The 19,654-nt window shown below is 35.3% G+C and overlaps 2 protein-coding genes across 2 annotated transcripts in view; one reads left to right on the top strand and one right to left on the bottom strand.

Annotated features, from left to right (window-relative positions):
• Positions 1–1,191: 1,191 nt before the first annotated feature.
• Positions 1,192–15,821, bottom strand: LOC149083211 (protein FAM8A1). The gene is made up of 5 exons (XM_089236407.1): positions 15,404–15,821; positions 6,136–6,256; positions 5,728–5,854; positions 3,860–4,014; positions 1,192–3,167 (listed from the first exon to the last, which is right to left on the bottom strand). Exons 1-5 carry the CDS (start codon positions 15,687–15,689, stop codon positions 3,011–3,013), a joined length of 846 nt encoding a protein of 281 aa, XP_089092533.1. The 5' UTR covers positions 15,690–15,821; the 3' UTR covers positions 1,192–3,010.
• Positions 15,822–16,593: 772 nt separating this feature from the next.
• The window catches only part of LOC149083210 (RING finger and SPRY domain-containing protein 1-like), a 46,017-nt gene continuing 42,956 nt past the window's right edge, over positions 16,594–19,654 (top strand). The window contains exons 1-2 of the mRNA XM_089236406.1: positions 16,594–16,947; positions 17,157–17,236. The gene's annotated coding sequence lies outside the window, so the exon portion shown is untranslated. The remainder of the gene's footprint in view (positions 16,948–17,156; positions 17,237–19,654) is intronic.

Below are 19,654 nucleotides of genomic sequence, written 5' to 3'. Positions count from 1 at the left end.
TACTACTAGTTAATCAAAAAACTGAAGAATTACATTTTTGAATTTAAAGTAAATATGTGTTATCACTGTCTGGTTACCATTTGAAAATGATTGAGATGTTTATCATCATCTTGCCTCACATTGTGAGCAACTGTCAACGATTTTTCAGGAGCAAAACAAGCTTTACATGGTATTGAAAAAAATGGGGTGGAGATCCTTGAGATGAGAGTTTAATAATAGAGTATCTTCATTAAGCCAACTTTTCAGTTAAGGCCTCTTTAGTCAGACAGCTGATTTGCAAGATGTATTCATGTCAAAATAGAACAAGATACATACAAACTTCCACAGAATTTGAGTATAATATGAACGTATTATTAAGGTGCCTACCGAATTTGTACTGAAAGGGTGATTTTGGGACCTTATCTTCACTATCAATGGAGTTATGCTGAACTAATTGATTGCAGAAGATAACTTTCTCAGTAAACTTCCCATCTATCTCAAAGGCATTAAATCAGACAAATAAAGGTATGATATCATTTCCATTAAGGAAGCAAGAGTTCTAAGTGTCTATTGAAAAAAACAGGTGGAGATTCTTGAGATGGAAGTTTAAAATAATAGAGTATCTTCATCAAGCTAACTTTTCAGGGATATAGCCTCTTTGGTCTCAATATCGTTGTTAAACCATGTCCTGAAAGATTGAAAAATCTCTATGTTGACTCAAAGTGATTTCAGACATAAAAGCTTGCATGTATTTCTTACATTTTCATCATCGCAAAAAATAGATGTCTCAGTAAAATATTTGAATAAAATATTACCACCTTGAAATGAACAGGCAACAGATAGAGAACCCCCCCCCCCCCACCCACACACAAAAGAAAAAGTTTATGGTTCTGTTTAGTAAAACGGGGATTGCATTGTTAGAGGGAGTCATTCAGTATGGTTTTCTCTCACTAAGCTCCCCCTACATAACACCCAGCATCTGCACCTGAGAATAAGTTCTATATGTAAGGTCAGAAAGAAACCAAATGTTTCAGGTGGGTGAAGTTAGTTTCTTTTTACCAAATGACAAAAAAGATCAAGTTGAAAGATTATCTGGATATAGGTTAACTTATGTAACGGAAGCTTGAAAAATCTTTTACGGGGGGACATGTAATAATAAAAACTGTAATGACAAAATACTGTATTAAATGCTCTTTATATCTGATGAAAATGTACTTCATGAATCATGCAGCTTTTATTCACTTCACTAGAAAAAGTTTTAAAAAATTACAGATCATGATTGGGAGTTGAGATAAGTAATGATTATGATCACAATTAAACATATTTCATGATGAAATATAATCATATTCATTCATGATGAAAAAAGATCTAAAAATAAAAAAGGAGGAGGGGGAACTGACTTTTGTGACTTCAAGAACCTCATTGATACCAATATCATTGGGCTTCAAATGTACAGCAGAGTCTCAGCATAACTAATTTCTATATCTAATGAAATTTCCACAGGAGCATTCACATTTTCATCAATTTACTCTACATTAAAATTATTTTTCAACAACAAAATTTTATTTACAGTATAACAAACTCTTTTTTTATAAAACATAGTAACCTTGTTATATGTAGATTCGACACTGCATTTTAATATTTCCAAAGTATTGGATGAAAGCTAACAAAGTACTTACATGTACACCAAGAGAATGAGCTTCTTGATTTTTAATACAAAATGTAACAAACTATGAGATATTCACAAAATGACAGGTAGCAATGTGCAAAATCTAGAATATGTACATACTTATACACACACAGTAAATAATACATTCTAAAGTAAAGTGCAAGTGGCCAAAGCTCAATATAAATAATTTCACCTACCTAATTGCTCTGATAATGAATAGAAAGTTCCAGAAAAGCGATCTAATGTATGAAGTAACAGGCTATTCATATACTATTTTTCCGAAGCATAGTGAGATGATCACATTACAACAGATATCTTCTTTCAAAATCAACAAGTAAATAAAATTTTGATTGATGAAATTTACAGTGAAAGAATCATTAAAAGAAAAATCTGAACATCAGAAAAATTAATCATGATGAGTATCTCCATTGCATCATAAAGTATATATAGGGAAGAGAATCTGAGAGAAAGACCCTTGGAGATGAGAAAAAATTTGGCTTAGCAAGGCAAAAATCTCTTGTAAATACCAAACCAAACTCTGGCCACTCTGTAAAATCAGACATAGGGGTAGCTTTGTCTTGAAAATTAACCACCAACATAACTTAAAGCAGAACTATTTACACTGATGTGAACAAAAAACATGTGTAAATGTATCTATTGATAAAAGCTCAGTCTAAAAGCAGAACTTCACGATATTGATAATGAGTATGATAATATGTTCTATTGTGCATGTTGTAAATTCATAACATACATTCTACATATCATTCCCCCTTATGCCAGAAACATTGAATGTGCAAATTTCCACTTTTTGAGTTTATCAGCTAGTTGGATAACTTATTTTGCAATCTAAGTTTTGCCAGAAATGTGAATATGTATCTCCTATTGAAAAACATGCTACAAAAAATTTTAGAAAAATTAAATCCATAAAGTAACATGGGTAGAGTAAACATTCAAATGTCATTTCTTAATTTTCTGAAATTTGCACATTCATGTTTCTGGTGTGGGGGGATATCATATGCACATTACATATGCATATTTACATAACATTTATATAAATTTGTTAACCCTTTCACTACCAATTTTAGAACCTGTTTCGGACATATATGTCCTAGTGGGACTCAAAGGATTAAATCGAAAACGAAATAAAATCTATCAATAATACGCAAGAAAAAAATTCAATTCTCTTGATGTTCTCAAGTCTATAACAGAAAATTTACTAGAAATAAATTGGCTAGCCAATGTGGAATTAATAATCAAATAGTCAAAGCCAAATTTTTGATATTGTTGTCTGCTGTGATTCAGATAATATTATTGAATGATGTCAATAATTTTTAATCGCACAGTGTTATAAACAAAACAAATTCATGCTCTTCTTTGATGTTGCATGTTCTCCTCCACCACAATGCTGTTACATATAATGTCATAAGCAGTTCTATTATGTTGAAAGAAGAACATCGTAAAGCAAATGGGGAACACAAATGCCAGGGAGAAATTCTTTATGAAAGCTCGTAACAAGGCCCTAGAAAAAAAAAAGACAAGATAAGCAATCCCTTCATTACATTTCATTCTAACGATCTATGTTTATAAATATAAAATTGTTAATTTTTTTAAACAAAAGTTTAAATGAGTAGAAAAAGCTGCTATAATTGGGGGTTCATGATAGACACCAAGATTTTTGGGGCCCTTCTTTGAAAATTTTTTCTCCTCATTGCTGCTTCCTCCTCCAACTCAAGCCACCCCCATAGGATCCTATACAAAACCCTGAGCTTCTACCGCCACCTGGATATTTCTATAGCCTCCCACGAGGCAATATTGCCCCCTTTGGGAAACACTACTCTAAAAGATGAACCCAGATTCCTCAAAAATAAAAATATGTCGCCATTCACAATCATCTGAATTAGACTCTCAAGACAGTGAGGCAGGGCTGCCACTAGAAACAAACATTTACTCTGTCACCCGGGGCAAGTATCTATAGCATTTTGACAGCCCCCTACCATAATTTTGAATGAACAAAGAGAAAATTCTCCTGATTCAGCGTCCTGACAACAGACCTTCCTGCCCTCCCCTAGTTATGGCCCTGCAGTGAGGTGAAAATGGATAGGCCCATTGCCTATTTAGACAATAAATGCAGGGAAGTTTTTCCTTCTTCAAGATAGGGAGTTTTTCGAGATAAAGAGATTCTACTGTACAAAGAACAGCTAATATTCTCACCAGCCAAAGCCTAAATCTCCAGCAGGATAGATCCGTACTCTGTTATGATCTATAGGAAGAGCAGAGTGACATGAAACCACTCTCAGCTTCATAACACTTTTTCCTGGAGTCGCTCCACCTCTTCCTGCAACAATCCCTTTATGAAGACATGTAGCCTAATTATAGAGAATACAAAATACATTGGTATGAATAAATTACTTGTGATGATATTGCACATAAACAATTTCATTAACGCTTTGATATCTCCTTGAGATGGGAAGCGGGGTGTGTCCGGTCCTTCAATGTTCAATGTGATGATAATGATAATAAAGATAAAACTAAAAAATACCCAAACAAAATATTTCTGGCAATGACTATTATTTTCAAGTACATAAACACTTATTAAAATCTATAATATCAGATTTTCCTCTTGTTAACAGTTCAACTTTGGGAATATTAAAATATGATGCACTAAAACTTTTAAACTACCATGATTTCCTACATTTAATTCGCAGTGGCGTGAAATCCATACATGTGAATTTCATTCACCAACAATGAAATATTAGGGAATGGAGTGGGTTGCTTTCATGTTTTTGTAGGGAAAAATTACAATCTTGGTTTAAAAATTAAAAATATTTGTTTTTTTCACAATTTTTATAAAAAATATTTTTACTTCAACATCTAAGAGAAAAGGCTGCAGATAACATGCACTAAGAAATTCAGATTTTCTTTAAAGTATAAGAAAGTTTCTATTGAATTCTTTAAAATAATTCATTTTGAAATAAACCCAGTTTAATAACTCAAGTTAGAAATTGTGTGTGTGAAACTAGTAAACATACTTTTGCACAAATAAACAATTTCATTTACAATGGAACATAATCTAAATTACTATAATTTCTTCTGAATAAGCCATGCATACAAAATGGCCCTGAAAAAAAAGTTTTAGGGGGAAGTGCTGGTGTGAGAGTAAGCTACAGTATTTTTATTCAAGGTCTGATAAAACACCAATTTAAAGAAAATTTTGTATGTTTAATTGTCATTTAAATTTTCCTTGAGGGTTTTAAAATAATACTGATTGAACATTAGACATCACGCTGGAGTAAAAAAAAAATTGACTGGATTGAAAATAATATTATCAATCTCACTTAAAATGCAGATTCTGAAATAACTTATATCAAGTTCAAGATAAAAAAACAAAATCAGAATGCAAATCATGTACAAATAAAAAAATTTTAATATAAAATGTAAATTACAGTACAAAAAGTAATTTAATTCTCAAGAATTTGCTGAGCTTTTTCTGCTGTCCACAATTCAAAAGCATTTTCAGAATTCAGTTGTTGCCTGCAGGGAGAAATACCAAAAAAGACAAATGAGGGTCTGAGTTGTCTCCAACAATATCTGCTTTTCCTCATCATAAGAATGTGATACCCTTATTAACCATTGGCAAGAACACAGAGTCAAGATAAAAAATTAATGCATTGTTAAAAATGGGTGAGAATCAAGGGTAATGTGTTGGGGGAAAGGACTATCATGTACTAAAAGGCAGGGCCATCTTAAGAGCATCATGGGCCCCGGGCCAAGTGGCAAAATTCTCAATATCCATGTTTGTTACAAGCGAGCCCCTGTATAATTTTTTTTTATATTTGTTCCGAAAATATTTTATATGGGACTTAGTAAACTAGTCCAAGGAAAACAAAAAATATTGTGATTCATGCCAGATTGTCTACCAATATGGAAATAAGTTGCTAAGTGCTGTAAAAGAAAGAAAAAAATTATTTTGGCCGTTTTCACTAAAAAAAATAAATAAAATGCTTTGCTGAGAGATCTGACTAGCACATAAATTTTTCAAACCTTGTTAAGAATTAATTAATTAAAAAAATTTATCTTACTTCAAATATACAAACTACAAAGCGATGAATAACTTCCAGAGTTATTATTTCAGATGTCACTTCCATGGCTTTATGATAGTCCATTCTTTCATTCTTCAGCATATCAAAATCATACTTATCAAGATTTCTATCAGAAAGGAAAAAAAATTGAATATAACATATGACTAAGAAAGAAAAAAAAAGTCAGTTATCATAAACTAATAAACCACAGGTTCAAACACATCAATTCATACATCAATTTCACATGCTGACATGAAAAAATGACAATAAAATCAAAACCTGACATCAAAAAATTAATTTTTATATATACATATATTCATGCACCATAATATAAATAGTATTTCGACACGTGTAAGTTTGAATGTGTGAATACCTCACATATCAAAAACATTTCTACATTGAACTTACATCAGATCAAAGAAGTCCACTGCAACATAAGTGATCAGGACTTTCAAAACCAGAAGAATGAAAAAGTCAATAATCTCAGCTGTAAATCTTTTCCAAAGAGGAGGCACAGTATAATCTCTACCTGGAAAAAGTTTAAAAATGAGCTTTGGTGGAAGAAGTTGAACTTTAGGTAGGCTAATGGAAGATGGCACGTTTTGGGAACAAGCACATGTCGTGAGCATTGCACTGAAAAAATGTTACTGGAATAAATGAGGGGGTTAAAGTGATGATGTGTATATTGATTAATTCTCATTTTTAGAAAAAGAAGGTTTTACTAGAATTGTTATCATAGGTCCCTATGTTAAAAATTTTGTAATTTCCCAATCTAGTGGCAAACTACTAAAGCTGAGACTTGGTACATTTTTTCTTTCAACAGTTTAGCAATTCTAGATTACATTTCTGGACTTGAGTCAGAATGACTGAAAATGTGACTTACACCATTCTGACTTCAACTCCTTCAAATACGAACAATACAATAACAAATATGCATATAACTTTTTTTAAGACTCTTTTCAGTCTGTTCATATAACTTCCTACTTTTCAGTGTTCTAAATTAGGAACAAATCTATATATATAAAATTGATTTTTTGTGTGTCTGTCTGTCTGTGTGTGGGTGTGTATGTTCTCTATACAAATCTACAATTTTAGATCGGTCGTCACCAAATTTTGCATATATACCAAATGGGACCCGACTTGAATGATAGGCTTTAAAATTTCGTCAGAGCAGGGCAAAAAACTGTCGGGCAACAATGGTTTTTGGACCTCAACAATCACTTTCCGAATGTTCACTTTGGTTACTGTGGTTCAGACGTGTATATGCCTTTACAATAGTTTGTCACTTCTCTAATCCTGTTAGTATATGTATAATAGTTTATACCTTTATAATGGTTTGCTACTTTTTCGATACTCTCAGTAATGAGGCTTTTTGAATAGACGTCATAATCATCATCAGCATCGCTTTCAGGGTCAGGAAAAGGATGATCCCCATAGAAATCAATGTTAAAATTGCCGAAATTGTAGAAATGCGGAAATTTTGTGGGGTTTCCTGTCACAATAATTTTAAAAATTGTATTGAATTCTCAATTTTTGAAATATTGAGTTCGCTTAGAGATAGGAAGCCCAGGAGATTAAATATGAAGTAATTAACCGGACCTACTTTTGAGTTGGATATTCATTCAATATAACATTGATTTCAACTTTTTATATCTATATCTTCTCAAGCATGAAAATTAATGTCTCCGTATTGTCTTTTGATATTCAACTGCATAAATTCATGTGGGTTAGGATATTTTAAAATTAATTATGGGCCCATAAAAAGCACATAAAAAAAAATTCCACAGCTTCAATTAAGCATTTTTGAAATCTGAAACAGGCAGATGGATAACTTAAAGATCAAGGGGGGAATCGAAATACCTAGCGCCCCTTAAAAAAGTTAAAAAAATGTATTCATTTCTATGTTTCTTTAAATCTAGATTTGTTTATTTCATGAGTCATCATATTGGTTAACTTAGACACGGTTTGCATGTCCCTCAAAGAAAGAAGGAGATATCACGTGATCTAAAAACAGGGTGGTAAAAAACCGTTTTTTTTTTTTTGAAACCAAAAAACAGGGTTTTTTTTGGTTTAAACCACGTTTTTTGTTTTAAATAGTATTAACATTAAAAACAATAAAATTTCTGAAAGATCATTCAAACTTCTAATAATTAATTAAAATAAAATGTTTATTAATGGTAATTAACACTATTCCCATATTAATTAATCAATAAATATTTCTTACATTTTAACAAAAACCAACTTTCGCATTTTAATTATTTTTTACTTCACTCAATGGATTACTTCGTGTTTGAAAATTCTTTTAACGTTATTATTAATCATATATAAACTGAAGAGACAAAAAAACTGGTACAGGCATGCGTATGCAAATAAAGAGATATGGAACCAATCAGAGTACGGCGCTGCGGTCGGCAACGCCTATATAACACAACAAGTGTCTGGCATAGTTGTTAGATCGGTTACTGCTGCTACAGGTTATCGAGATTTAAGTGAGTTTGAACGTTGTGTTATAGTCTGCGCACGAGAGATGGAACATAGCATCTCCGAGGTAGCGATGAAATTTGGATTTTCACGTACGACCATTTCACGAGTGTACCGTGAATATCGGGAATCCGGTAAAAAATCAAATCTACGACATCGCTGCGGCCGGAAAAAGATCATGCAAGAACGGGACCAACGACAACTGACGAGAATCATTAAACGTGACAGACGTGCAACCCTTCCGCAAATTGCTGCAGATTTCAATGCTGGGCCATCAACAAGTGTCAGCGTGCGAACCATTCAACGAAACATCATCGATATGGGCTTTCGGAGCCGAAGGCCCACTCGTGTACCCTTGATGACTGCGCGACACAAAGCTTTACGCCTCGCCTGGGCCCGACAACACAGACATTGGACTGTTGAGGACTGGAAACACGTTGCCTGGTCTGACGAGTCTTGGTTCCAATTGCTTCGAGCTGATGGACATGTACGGGTATGGAGACAACCTCATGAATCCATGGACCCTACATGTCAACAGGGGACTGTTCAAGCTGGTGGAGGCTCTGTGATGGTATGAGGCGTGTGCAGTTGGCGTGATATAGGACCCCTGATACGTCTAGATACGACTCTGACAGGTGACAGGCAGGTACGTAAGCATCCTGTCTGATCACCTGCACCCATTCATGTCCATTGTGCATTCCGACGGACTTGGACAATTTCAGCAGGACAAAGCGACACCCCACACGTCCAGAATTGCTACAAAGTGACTCCAGGAACACTCTTCTGACTTTAGACTTTCGCTAGCCACCTAAATCCCCAGACATAGACATATCTGGGATGCCTTGCAATGTGCTGTTCAGAAGAGATCTCCACCCCCTCTTACTCCTACGGATTTATGGACAGCCCTGCAGGATTCATGGTGTCAATTACCTCCAGCACTACTTCAGACATTAGTAGAGTCCATGCCACGTCGTGTTGCGGCACTTCTGCGGGAGCCCTACACGATATTAGGCAGGTGGACCAGTTTTTTATGGCTCTTCAGTGTATATATATATATAAATATATATAAAGATGTTTTCTCACTTTCAGTATGCTTAATTAGGAAGCTATTTTGCAAAAACTATAGTTAAAAATTAGGTGAATATAATGTATTTAATGAAGCATAAATAATGCAGATTAATTAACGATGATTTGCGATATACAGGGTGATTATAACTAAGGTTCTGATTTCAAAACACTGAAAAAAAAAAGAACGATTGTCAGAATGACTTGAAAATTGATATGAAAATATTTCTGAAGAAATATAATTTTATTAAGTAAAAGGGGAAAAATAGAATTTAAAATGTAAAATTAATGACATCATCCAACACATGGGAAATTTGCTTGCAGAATGGAAACAATAGCCAGTCAAGGCAAAATGGTAACTTAATTATAGCATTACATGATTTTTGGAAACATCACAAAAAGTGAAGTAAATGAACAAATAACTACAACTTACTCAAGAAATGTTAAATATGTTGTCCACTGTGTTCTGGCTATGAGATGAAAGCACAAAAATTATTGTTTAACAGAGCAGAGTATGCCATGGTTATGATATGGATGCACTTGCAATTCACCTTTATTAAACCAAACGCGTCCCCACGTTAATATTCCTGAGGAACTTCTAACATATAGGGGATGTGCTGAAGCTTGCAATTCACCAAAGTTTGCAATCCAACCATTGATCATAACATTTTGAAGTACCCCCCCCCCCCCCAGCCAGAAGTTGCAAGGGTTAAGGTCAAATGAACTGATGGCCGGCCAGGTGTCGTGCAATCCTGTTATTGTGTCAAAATGGGTCTTCAGCAGCTGCTTCGCTGGTATTGCAATGTGCATCTTGATAGAAGTTGTTCTATCCACACACTGATGCTGTGGAAGTGCCGAAATGATGTGGCTGCACACAATAGATTATACTGCTGGCCAAGTACAGCATCATCTACTTGCACATTTTGCACTTTTTTTTCTTTTGCCAAAGAAAATTCCATTGCTTCAGGAGTATCCATGCAAATTTCCAAGTCATTCTGACCAGTACTTATTGTATAGTTTTTGAATCAAAACTTTAATTATAATTACCTTGTATATAGCTGATTATTTTTCATAAATCTGTTACTACTATACAGTAGAACCTTGATTAAGTGGGCTTAACAGTGAAAGTATAAAAAAAACTATTGAGTATTAAAACTGAGAGATATACAGTAGGAGATGTGCTACTACTTATGGGAAAGAAAATGAAAATGTCTGTGAGGTAATGTAACTACTAGTACACTAGTCTTTGTCCTTTAGGGACAGCTGGTGTCTTTATTGGATTATAGGACCACCTGTCTCTAGCATGATGGTGTCACTACTGTTGCTGCTTCTTTGTGAAGGGAAAAAGAAACCCTGTGAGATAATGCACCACTACATTTAGATGTATGACACAATCCTTATTTATGAATTTGATAAAGATATAGAGCATCAGAATGTAGCCAAAGGTTAGAAAATATGGTAAGAATGAGAAATTTTGGCTTCTTGTATATAACTTTAAATAACTAAGATACTTCATATGAAAAATACATACGGGGTGATTATAAAAAAACTATCCCGACATATGGGCCCCTAACTATCATACCATTCACAGGAAACTGAATGAAATTTTGGCATAAGGTATTTTGAGGTATGCGCTCAAGAATGATATGGAAAACAACAGTGTCACTCTAACAGTTACGGTTACAATGAGAAAATTTCGAAAATATCAAATGGCAACACCAAGTTTTTTGTATTGGAATGTGATCTCCATACTGAAAAACACTAAATAGCGTTGGAATGGCACCTGTAGCACGAAAATCCCAGGAGCTAGGCAAGGAAAAAGTAAAAAGGACTTTGCAGTGCACCAGAGCATTAATGTTCGTTTCATTCGTCACACCGTTTCTTCGGCTGAGATCCCAGCCTGATTAGTCCTCCACAAGGTCATGTGGAAAATTTGTGAAACACAATAAAATGCTTTATTTTATGCTGCTTCTCTGTCCTTATTGGTTGTCCTCACTTTTAGCCTATCTACCGCCGGTGATTTTCATGCTACAGTTGCCATTCGAACGTTATTTAGGGTTTTTCACAATGGAGATCACATTCCAATACAAAAAACTTGGTGTTGCCATTTGATATTTTCGAAATTTTCTCACTGTTAGAGTGACACTGTTGTTTTCCATATCATTCTTGAGCGCATACATCAAAATACCTTATGCCAAAATTTCATTCAGTTTCTGTGAATGGTATGATAGTTAGGGGCCCATATGTCGGGATAGTTTTTTTATAATCACCTTGTATATATATTCAGGTCACTTTGAGACTTTTTGGAAAAAAAAACCACTTACACCATCTTATGCCATTAAAAGATATACCATCAAATTATGCCCCAAGAATATAAAATGTGATAAAAATGAAAAATTTTGGATAATAACGAACCAATATGATATTTTTCAAGGAAAAAATTATATTTAGGCCACTTTTATTTGACTTTTTGAAAAAAGTGTATTATTTGATTATTATTTATTATTTATTTATTTGACTTTTTGTGGTTTAATCCAAACAACCCTGTCCAAAAAGCCTCACTAAAGAAAACCCGGGTATTGTAGCTAGTATCGTATCAAATTGATCGATCACCAGATGTTCAAAAAATAAAAATAAATAAATAAACTTTGGAGCTGTGTCAGTGACAAATTTAAGGAGCGAAGCATATTTTTATTCTGAAAAATGGTCTGAAATCATAAATTTTCAATTTCGCAGGATTTAGTGTTCACCTTGGTGTCTTTCACAACATATTTTCCAAAAAATGTTGTGCTTTCCCAGACTCTAATTTAGTAATCACATTTGGAAAATTTTAGATACACTACTTATCTTTTAGTTGCCCACGGGTAAACTTCTTTTATCCCAAATGGCTCCTGATGACTTGGATAACACAAACCATAAAATATATATATTTATCCTTTTGATTTATTCCTAGGCAACTTCCTGTTGACTATAGTTAGCTTGATTGTTGTGTTTGCCTGTTATTACTGGAGCAATGAATCTACAATCATATGAATAATTCAAAAATCAGCCAGCTGTTCCTGTGGGAACCAAAACTTTGTATCGAGATTCCCAAAAAGTGCAGTTTTTTGTGCTTGTGACAAAAAAGATATGTAAATTGTGTGTTGATAACTTGCACACCATATACAGTAGAACTTCATTTATCCGAACATCAGTTTTCCAAACAACTTGGTCAACCGAACACTTTTTCAACCTAAATCATTTTCAGTTTTCTATAGTCAATGATGCTCAACAGTTGGCATTTTCTTGGAACTCCAGAATCCTCTTTTCTCCCAACTCGCTATCTTCTCTCTCTCTCTCGCTCTATTGTACAATAATTCACTTGCAAAAAACAATTGTATATACCGTACCTGTGAGCTATAAATATGTAATAAGGGACAGATCCGGGTACAGTGCATGCAGTTATAAAAGATTGGCAAGCAAACAAACATGGGAATAGGAGCAGATTTAGCTGTCATCTGTTTTTTCGTCTGACGAATTCATCTTAAATTAAGTTTATTCCTTGCTTCATTAAATTAGCTTCGAGAAATCGATTTTCCGAACTTTTCACTTTTCCGAACACCCCTCGGTCGCGATGTGTTCGGATAATCGAGGTTCTACTGTATAACCATAATTTTTAACTTTGCAAATCAGCAAGAATTTTTGAGGGAAAGAATAAAATCACATCACCTAGTATTTTGTAGGAGCAATAGAAAAGCTTGGGCTACAAAAGCACTTTTCATGGATTGATTTCGTTCCGATTCCTTCTGATTTTCGTTCCGAAAGTCAGAAGGCACCTTGATAGTAAAGACATGCTATTCAAAGTTCTTTGGATACTGGATAATGCTCCTGAATACCATGGCTTTGGATTCCTCTGACTTCTTCGACTTAATAACCTCTTTTAATGTTGGATGACATTGATTTAGCAATCATCTATAGTTAAAATTTAAGGTGCAAAACCAATTTTATAGTCACCAGGCAACCAGGTGCCAGGGATTTGTCGTGTCCCACTCTCTAGCATTCAGCTGCTTGATCAGGGGTTATACAAACATTTATGGCTTGACCATACATTATTCAATTATGATTGTACAGGCAACCAAAGAAGATGCAAATGCAAGAAACAACTAGAAGTCATGGATGAATTTCATTGCTGTCATTAGTCTCATTGCTAGAGCTGTTGAAACTATAAAGATGAGAACAGTCAACTCGTGCTGGAAGAACTCTGAAATTGCAGAATTAATTAACAGCAATTAAGAAATTTACAGACAAGGAATAATCGAGCTGACTGCTTCTGAAACTGGAACAACACTGCACGATGATCAAGATTAAGCTGTGGAAAACAAAATTCATTATGAGCAACATTTCCCAAAGGCTTCACAAGTTTATAAACTGCCAGTAGATTTTTTTTTTCAAGACATGGATCCATTTATGGCACATTCTTCACACATAAAAAAAATTGATAGAAGAAGCCTTGTCACTGGACTCTAACAAATTTACTGAAATGAAAAAGAAATGCCTAACAGACATAAATGTTCACAATTTCTTTCAGAAAAAAATCGAAGAGAATCAATGGATGTCTCCTTCTACTTCCTCCACACAAGGCAGCAAGCAAATGTAAACGAGATGCCTGAAACACAATAGTTTATAGTTTAAGTTATTTGCAATGACCCTCGGAATAAGCCCCCCCCCCCCCTCCACAGGCGAATACAGAGGGTAGACTGTACCTGTTGCTAGATAGATTTTAAAGTAATTGATGGCTTGAAACTCAGTTTACTACTGGATCACTTGACAGTGTAAACAGACATCAAGGGCCACCCTACCATAGTCCCTCCCAAGGGTGGGGCTGACAGGGCTCTAGCCCTGAGGCCCGGGACGATTCTCATCTTCTTTGTTTTTCACGATATAAATTAACTGTAGAAGGGGGCTTTGAAAAGACTGGTCAGGGACCCACTCCAGGATGTGGGGCCATGCAGCTTTATCTCATTTCACTCTTTGTCTTGCCATTTTGATACCAGAGATTATGTTTGTGATATGTTCGTCAGCTTTAAATTTGCAGATTAATTTTTACTCAGCACTTCTCATTAGACTGAACTGTAATTTAAGCCAAAAAAATCAGGGGTTCCTTATACACGAGAGTCTCTTATAATCGTTAAAATGTGGAAGCGTGCCTGCTACCATTTTCCTGATATGCTGATCTTCTGTTTTTCTAGTTGGAATATTTTGCTTTGTTTCTATTTTCATATACTCCTTTTATTTTGTATTTCTATTGTCATTAATTTCTTGCATACCAGCTGTAAACCTGGAGTTTAAATCCCGCAATCGTGTTTTTATTGAACCGAGAGAGACTTTTTTGCCCTGACCATTGTACTTATTTAAAAGAAAGTCTCAGTTATTATTTATATCCTAGAGTATATTTCTTTATATATCAGGAGGGACCATTGTATTATTATTTAAAATAGAGTCCTGGTTTTTATTCCAAAACACGTATGGATCCAGAGGGGGTGATCAACCCTCTTAAGAATAGAATAATATTGGGAAAATTTGGCTGTGCCGTAAAATATGGGATAATCCGATACCCCTACATAATAAGTTGCTTTTCCAACACATCGTCATGGATCCGCCTGCCTCTGTTCCATTTGCAGCTAAAGATATCTGCCTCAGTACGCTTCACAGCCAAATGTCTGCCTCAGCTTCTTCTGTGACTTTCTGAAGGGTGCTAAAAACCACATGTTACCCAAAATGCTAAACGATACAATATGTGTAGAATTATAAATTATAACCATAGCAGGTGTGGATCAATCCATGGAAGGTGATCACTGCTCTCAAGAGCCAAATAATATGGGAAAAAATTAGGCTGCCGAATAAAATACTGGGCGATCCACTGAACATACACAATAAGTCGCCCCTCTCAACATATTACTCTGGGTGGCGATGTGTTGGCAGTGTTTTCTTTGGAAAGCATGACTGTTTCACTCTTGGCGAATTATCATGTTTTTGGAATTTTTCTCGTCAAAGAAAAAAATCGCCAAAAAGGGATTATACTATTTCTGTTCCATTTTTTCACGAAACCCGCCATTGAAAAACTAACGGTAGGAATAGTAATTTGATTTACCTTGAAGTTCTACGTTGGGTCTGTTGGCAGGAACGTTAAACGGCGGAATGTTGATTTGTTGGTTCGGGGCGTAGGCACTGGGAAGAATGTTTCTGTTGAGATCGGAGGTAGGGCAGCCGGAGCTCAGGCCGAGGTAGTACGGGTAGGCGAGCGTGAAACATTTCCACTGGTAACACTGCCAGAGCCATTGATTGACGACAGATGCGTACTCCGTGGCTGATTTGTACGGGTAAGTTCCTTCGGGAAAATTCCTCAAATTCCCTTCGTTTTCGGGATGTCCTTCCATCACTGGAAACTTCTTGAAAAGACTCCGAAAACGATCCAAACACACAGCCACTAATAAATTGTAGAAACTATGAAATGGTAAATAAAATTTTTTTAGAATATATACTTAAACATTAGCAGTATGAACGGCTGTGACTGATTCCACCAAAACATGTTTCTACTAACATTTTATTGGTTCGGAGATTGTAATAGTCTATTTCTACTGCACAATATTTCCTTAGTATTTTGCTCAGTATTTTCCACATAATTTGAAGTACTATTTGGATTGATTTATTTTCTTGTGCTAATCAAAATATCGGGTTTTTTTTTGCTTTGACCATACTTTATCGAAAAAAAATACCGTACATAGTTATAGAGAATGCGATACGATAACAAACATAGCCCGGCGCAAGTCCCGGCTGAGACAAGATGACTTTCCTTTCCGACTTCACCTCAGCATAATATCCAGAAAATAGAATGTTTCCTTGATATCTTGGGCTGAGAAAAAGCCATCTATCTCTCTAAACCGTCCCACCTGGGGGCCAATTCCTGAAGTTAAGAAAGGCTACTAATGTCTCTACATCAGTGCCTCACGTCACAGTGCGTGAAATAAGGAAGGCAGGGTCGTGTCTCCAGTGGTGTAGTATGCTTGCCCTATATGCAAGAGGACCTAGGTTCGCATCCCGACGGAGACAAGATGACTTTTCTTCCCGACTTCACCTCAGAATAATATCCAGAAAATAAAATGTTTCCAAGCATAGCAATTACTACTGAATTCAATCAATGCTAAAATAATTAAAAATTAAAAGTCATAATTTTTCAAATGAACCATATTTGTTTCCATAAAATATGGTCATCGTGTGTATATCGGAAACCCTAACCCAAAGCTGCATCTTTCAAGCGGCTTTGCCCTAACCTAGCCTAGCCTAACACTAGGCCATAGTTGAAGGAAATACTGATTTAGTTGCAAAATGGAAACTTAATTGAAATATTACTGACAAAAAAAAAATTAGACAATTTTGTCAATTTTATGTTTGAATCGCTACTTCAGTTGTTTTTTTATGCGAATTTCAAAAATCCTAGTTTAATTTCTGTACTGTTGGCAACATTGGTCATTACGAATGAAAATCATATGGTCTGGAAAAATATCTGATTTCATGTACCGTAAAGAAACTTCATGATTGTATTCACGAATAAATCAGGTGCCACTCGGTTAATAAGCTGATAAAGCTTAGAAAATTCGATTTCCCTTGTTATACATTTAGGAAAATATACCAGACGTACGTTACTATTTTCGTGTTACACACAAACACTTATTTCAAAAATAAAAGAATGACATGAATTAAAACATGATTATAAACATGTGCATTCAACATTAAAATACTCTATGCTTCCATCAACAATGATTAAAAAAATAATAAATATATATTTTAAATGTTGAGTAATACGATTGATATATATTTTATATATTTTTTTTCCTTTCTTACAGAATTGTACTGTATACAAACACGGAAAAAGCATTTGCAAGAAGCTATAGGAGAATGTTTTGTAGTCTAGCTGTCCAGCAATGTAAGTTGTCCCACCTCAATGAGTGAAAGTACTTCGATCTCTTTGATGTTGTTTGAATGTTTCCTGATATTACATATGCATAAGAAATCTGTTCAATATTTTATTCATCATTTACATTGGGGTAAAGTTATTAGACATAATGAGAAGCTCAAACCCAACATTTCTATAGGTGTTGCAGACAGAGGTGGATATATGGTTTTGCTGCCTCTCTTCTATCCCAGTGTGTAATTTTCTTAACCATTCATTCCTTAAATTTTTCTCACCTCCTAACTTGCCACCCTGGGCCCTTTCTGCCAACCCCCCCCCCCCCCATCAAAGTGTTTCTGATTATGGAGATGAGGTAAACATTGGGCACTCTATGATCATTTATGGCAAAATAATATACGGAATTGCATGTTTTCAGACTCTGTATGCACGAATCCACATCCTGCAGTAGGGCCCTAGGCTGCAATCTTTGGCCGGCCCCCAATTTAGACTTTTCACAGGCCGTCCATAGTGAATTTATAATGTGAAAAGACAAAAAAAAAATTGAGAATCATCCCTAGCTGTAGCCCTGTCAGCCCCAGCTGTTACTTGTAGGAAGCTATTGAGCAGCCGCTAAAATGGAAGAGATGTATCGTGACTTTGTGTATTCAAGTGACTTTTAGGGAATGTGAATCAAACAGAGAGAGAGAGAGTAGTATTAATTGATGAAGGAATAGCATAGGGGAAGCAGTGGCATTGAGATTATGCAGTTTGAATGCACCAAGTCCAATGAAGTTAATTTTATTATCGTTTGTAAAAGCCGGGATATATTGCTTGAAGCTACGTCCATTCCTTAGAAGTTAACAGGACCGCAACGGGGGGGGAGGAGCAGGCAGGTCTCGTCCCTTGGGCGCTGGACCAGAGGGGGCGCAAATTTTATTCTCAAACTTTACCTACAACATTACAAGGGGACGCCAGAATGCGCACTTGCCCCAGGTGACGAAGCATCTAGTTGCGGCCCTAGAAGTTAACATATTTAATCATGCATGCACCTTGTAAACATTCCTCTGTGGAATTTCCTGATGCATTGATGCATGTGGGAACTTGCACGTGCATATGTGTGGACCTAATGTATTGATGCTGTCAGTGTTATGTGTGCTAATGCTGCTGCCATCTGTTTCATTTGTGAAGTGAAAGTGACAGATTCCAGAATTTTTGTGTTCTCCTCAGCATGACCCAACCCACATGGGTAAAGGACTTATATCCTGGAAGAGGTAGCCTTGTTGGAGACAAAAGCCCGGGTCTGGTCTGACAGAACTTCGGAACAGATGCAGTATGGTCCGCCACGACTTTGGCGACTTTTTCCTTCGCGATAAGTCGCCAAGACCGTCATAATGGGTCTCTGGGTTGCCGTGTGTTCTAGAATTTTCGTTCTTCCAGAATTTTCTATTCCAGATGGCGCGCACTTCGCAAAACAGGTTTTTTCTTTTGTTAACCGCGTCTTTCAAAACTTCGATACAGTCGTTGTACCATTTTCTGCGCATCTCTTGTTTTGTGCGTTAGTTTTTTGTTTCTCTCGTCATTTCCGTTGGATTATTCTTCTGGTCAGGTTGTACCGTTCCCTTTATATTATTTTTTCATTCATTATTTCATTTGGCATGCCTTCTGTGTTTAGCGTAGTTAAGAAATATCAGGGTATAATCAGGCAAAAAACGCCAAGTGGCAAACCATACAACATCTGTTCTCCAACCTGTAAAATCCATCTGGGAGTTTAACTTTAATCCAGGAAATAGGCTTGCAAATTGAAAATATATACGTGAGGATCACGTTATTATTATTATTATTATAACATAGTTAAATCCTTTGACGATGAAATATGTTAGATCTAATGATATGCTGGATCTAATCATGCAGCTGAGACAAATAGAGAAATTCTCAGATACAAAACACCAGATCACACTGATAAACATCGTTTGGTAACACACTGACAATGCCATGAGAAATTCAATCGATAAAAAGCTGTTCCAATGAAACTAGAACTTTCATATTTGTTGAAAGTTCTGGAAAAATACTGCTTTTGAGTCAAATCTCAATAGCTTCCTTTAAAAGAGTTGTCAGTCTATCATACCAGGCTGTCCAGAAAAGAAAGGTCCACACTCACTAGAATCAATCAGAAATAGTGAAGATGGAAAAAGTATTAATTTAATTCAGTTATATTGTCTAAATTCATGGGATTTATTCATAAGTTTTTGAATAATTCATTCATTAAAAAAGTTCCTTTGCTGTTGTATTCAATTTTTTAATCCTTCTGAGAAAGGATAACTCCCCTATCTATAACCCTAACTTCTAACTCCTCTATCTTTCCCATGGTAAAAAATTAATTAAATTCAACTCACTTTACACGACTTGGTCTTATGCAACTATTTTGTAGAATCAATTAATCATATAAAGCGA

Source organism: Pholcus phalangioides, unplaced genomic scaffold (assembly GCF_987345545.1).
Source record: "Pholcus phalangioides strain wild (caught in Gottingen) unplaced genomic scaffold, Ppha-v1.0 ptg000009l_1, whole genome shotgun sequence".
Classification (NCBI taxonomy): domain Eukaryota; kingdom Metazoa; phylum Arthropoda; class Arachnida; order Araneae; family Pholcidae; genus Pholcus; species Pholcus phalangioides.
Note: the sequence above shows the minus strand (reverse complement) of the source record. Positions and strands in the feature narration are given on the sequence as shown.

Bases quoted from the DNA above. Each gene is read 5' to 3' on its own strand.
- LOC149083211 (XM_089236407.1), bottom strand. From the start codon at position 15,689: ATGGAAGGACATCCCGAAAACGAAGGGAATTTGAGGAATTTTCCCGAA. The intron at 5,855-6,135 runs GTAAGTTCAATG...CCTTTCTGATAG, and splicing joins GTGGACTTCTTTGATCTGAT to AAATCTTGATAAGTATGATT. The intron at 4,015-5,727 runs GTAAGATAAATT...CTCTATAATTAG, and splicing joins TTGTAGTTTGTATATTTGAA to GCTACATGTCTTCATAAAGG.